Source organism: Lolium perenne, chromosome 7 (genome assembly GCF_019359855.2).
Source record: "Lolium perenne isolate Kyuss_39 chromosome 7, Kyuss_2.0, whole genome shotgun sequence".
NCBI classification, from domain to species: Eukaryota; Viridiplantae; Streptophyta; class Magnoliopsida; order Poales; family Poaceae; genus Lolium; species Lolium perenne.
In genome coordinates, this window is record NC_067250.2 from 26,672,790 (window position 1) to 26,676,021 (window position 3,232).

General features: G+C 59.2%; 1 protein-coding gene across 2 annotated transcripts; it reads left to right on the forward strand.

Annotated features, from left to right (window-relative positions):
* Window positions 1–1,118: 1,118 nt before the first annotated feature.
* On the forward strand, window positions 1,119–2,874 carry LOC127318019 (uncharacterized). 2 transcript variants are annotated; one of them, XM_051348630.2, is made up of 3 exons: window positions 1,119–1,883; window positions 1,956–2,302; window positions 2,409–2,874. In XM_051348630.2, the coding sequence occupies exons 1-3, from the start codon at window positions 1,133–1,135 to the stop codon at window positions 2,799–2,801; spliced, it is 1,491 nt and encodes a 496-aa protein (XP_051204590.1). In that variant the 5' UTR covers window positions 1,119–1,132; the 3' UTR covers window positions 2,802–2,874. The 2 variants fall into 2 exon arrangements, with proteins under 2 accessions (XP_051204590.1, XP_051204589.1); XM_051348629.2 differs by having other exon boundaries at window positions 1,956–2,317; window positions 2,409–2,869.
* The last annotated feature ends 358 nt before the right edge of the window (window positions 2,875–3,232 follow it).

Below are 3,232 nucleotides of genomic sequence, written 5' to 3' on the forward strand. Positions count from 1 at the left end.
CTGACAGGGTTTGGTCCCAACAGTCCCGACATCCTTCGATTTGGTGGAGCTGGTAGCGCCATGATCCCCACATGTGTTCTCCTCAGCAGATCCAGCCCCTCCGCCGCCTCTCTCATCGCCTTCTCGCTCTTTGTCCTTCGGTGGAAGACTCTGCGTGAGCTCTCTGGTTCCTCCTCCATTTTTGGTAATGGTCGCTTCCTTGGTGCAACCCCCAAATATGGAAGCAGGAAGCGCACCTAGCGATAACGGAGGTGCAGAGGAAGCAGAAGCTCCCAAGCCCCCCGTGACTCCTACAGAATCCACCTTACGGGCCGAGTCATTGAGAATCTCAGCGATTCCCCTGGAGCGGTGACAGCCCCGCACATCGGCGACCAGGTGCCCCATCCCCTCAGCAGCATCACAACATCTCCAACAAATCCGCAAGCCCCTGCGCCGCCATCTCCCGCACCGGATCGTCCATATCCTTGAGATCCAACATTGCTTGCGCCGCCTTGATCTTCTCCTCTATCCACTCCCCTAACAGCTGCGGTCACCATCCCCTCGCCATCTTCTCTACAGCCCACGACGAGGCTAGGTAGATCTGCAACATCAGCAACAGCTTCTGCCGCCGCTTCGTTTGCCGCCGCTTCTCCGCCGCCTTCTCCTCCTCTCTCTTCTTCGCCCTGACCGCGGCGAGCCTCATGTGCTCCTTGTGGGGCAGCCACTCCATCGTCCACTTCCTCTCCGCCATCGCGAGGTCCCGCTGGCGAGAACGTGAGGTGGGAGGTGGAGTTGAGGCGAGATTCGAAATCGCCTTGAGAGGGGACATGAAAGAGTGCCGCCCGTGCTAGATACTGCATATACATATTATACAAGTTAATTTAGATCAAATTAGCTTTAGCCATACATATATGAAGAAGAAAAATTAGAGAATAGTAGATTGCCTGACTTATGTACTCCACGTTAGAAATATGTTTTATTGGTAGAGGGAGCATACGCACCCGGGAGCTGAATTAAATTTCTGATGAGTAAGAATTTAAGAAAATCTCCGTTAAAAAAAGAATCCAAGAGGGTCATCCGGTCATCCCACTCTTGACTTAACGGTAAATCTTCCTCTGCACTTCATCTGCCTTCAGGACAAAGGACTCGCGCGATGCCTTCCTCCTCCTCTTCATCCGTCCGGCAGAGGAAGCTCCCGGGAGCGGAGAGCTTGGTCTCTTTGCTGCTCACTCAGAAGGAGGTCGACGCGCTCTGTGAGAAGCTCGGCGTCCCCAAGGAGTTCAAGGCGCGCCCTGCCGGCGACCTGCACGTGAGCTCCGTGCCGCCGCCGGGGGCCATCTGCGTGTACGCGCACGCGCTGAAGGCCGGGATGCGCGTCCCGCTGCACGGCTTCTTCTGCCAGGCGCTCGCCCACTTCGGCATCGCGCCGGCCCAGCTCACCCCCAACGGGTGGCGCATCATGGCGGGCTTCCTTGCGCTCTGCCACTCTGCCGGCGTGCCGCCGTCGCTCCCGGTGTTCCGGCACTTATTCACGCTGTCCATCGTCAACCACAAGGAAAAGGGCTGGTACTTTTTCCGATCCAAGGACAACTCCGGCTTGCGCTTCGCGGGACTGCCGACTCCCAGATCGGACTGGAGAAAACTCTTCTTCTTCCTCTCGTCGACGGAGCCGTGGCCTTGCCCGGTGGAGTGGGGCGAGCCGTCCAAGACATCTTTCGTGGATCCGTTGCTCACGGATGAGGAGAGTCTATGGGCGAGCAAACTGTTGAGTGCTCACGGCGCCGCCGCCATTGATCTCGACACAAATCTTTGCGGAAGCGACCTTGCCGCCACCGCCTCCATGAGCACCACCACACCGCCAGCGCCACCTTCTACTACTCATACTACTACTTCCAGTCCGAGAGGTAGCTGAACATCGAAATGCCTCCCACTCCCCTGTTTTGTCGACCCTGCCTGATGTGGTTCTTGTGTGCCAGGCATTGATCCCCAAATCTACGACATGGTGAAGACTATGTATGCCGAGAAGGCAGCCGCGCAGTCGGCAAAGAAGAAGGTGAAAGCCGAGCCGGGCAGTGAAGCGCCGGTGTTGCCCCCTTTGTGCGGGGAGAAGAAGGGTCCGGAGGAAGCCAACGACGGCGAGGAAAGTCCGCCTCCCACTGTGGTGACCGGCGTGTTTTCCCCGCCGCCGGGCTTCTCCGGCAGGCACAACCGTGACAACACGGACTGGGAGGCTGCGCGGGATCTTCTGCACGGTGCCATCACGCCGTTGCAGAAGCGCGTGTTCGCGGCGACGGAGCCTTCCGGCATGGTCGCGTCGAGCTATGTTGAGTTTCTGCGGGTATCACTATGTACCTAGTACCAAACGCATTTGCAGATGTAAAATGTTGGTGATTGTTAGGAGTGTGATGGATCACATTGTTCGTGTGCAGGCCACGAACTACGTGTCCTTCTGCTTGGGCAACGCGCTGGCGCTGGAGAAGAAGCTGGCAGAGCGGGACGCGGAGATCGCCGCGCTACGGGAGCAGCTGGAGGAGACGAACGGAGAGCTCGCCGCGGCGAAGCGGGCGGAGGAGACGGAGCGGGAGAATGCAGAGGCGACGGAGGCGATGCAGCGGCTCCTGGTGTCAGAGGAGCGCGTGCGGCGGCTCGCTGAGCACGCGCTGGAGGGGGACAGGGATCAGGTGACATGCATACAGCATGTCACGCTGCAACATGCACCCTCCCCGATGCTCTCCAAACCTCATCCAAAGGCCCAGAATGATCCAAGGAAAAAAGATCCCAGGACCCCACACGGGACCAACACAGGCGCGCGCGTGTTCTAGTCTCAGGGCATCTCTAGCTGTACGACGCCGGCCGAAAAATACATCTTGTACCATCTCCAGCGGAGCGATGCAAAGTGATCGGGTTGTCTGTGGCGACACAAATCTGGTCCAAATATGCGCCTCGGATCTGTCTCTGCGGACGCTGCGCAGACGCGCAAAGTGCCCCCTCGCGTCTGGCGGACGTTTCGTCTGGCCGGCCTGGCAGTGACCCAGCGTCGATGCGTCTTCTTCGCCAGTACTGGCGCCGAGGCGTCGCTTCGGCAGTCTGCGGCCGCGTAAATGGCGATGCCTCGCGTGGCCCGCGGCCGCCGCCTACCTCTGCGCACGAAGTAATGGCGATGCCACGCGTGCCGCGGCCGTCGCCCTGCCTCCGATCTATATAAACAGGGGCGCGAGCATCTCATCTCCTCCCCACAAAATCCTAGCCGCCG

Bases quoted from the DNA above. Each gene is read 5' to 3' on its own strand.
- LOC127318019 (XM_051348629.2), top strand. From the start codon at position 1,133: ATGCCTTCCTCCTCCTCTTCATCCGTCCGGCAGAGGAAGCTCCCGGGA. The intron at 1,884-1,955 runs GTAGCTGAACAT...CTTGTGTGCCAG, and splicing joins TACTACTTCCAGTCCGAGAG to GCATTGATCCCCAAATCTAC. The intron at 2,318-2,408 runs GTATCACTATGT...GTTCGTGTGCAG, and splicing joins GCTATGTTGAGTTTCTGCGG to GCCACGAACTACGTGTCCTT.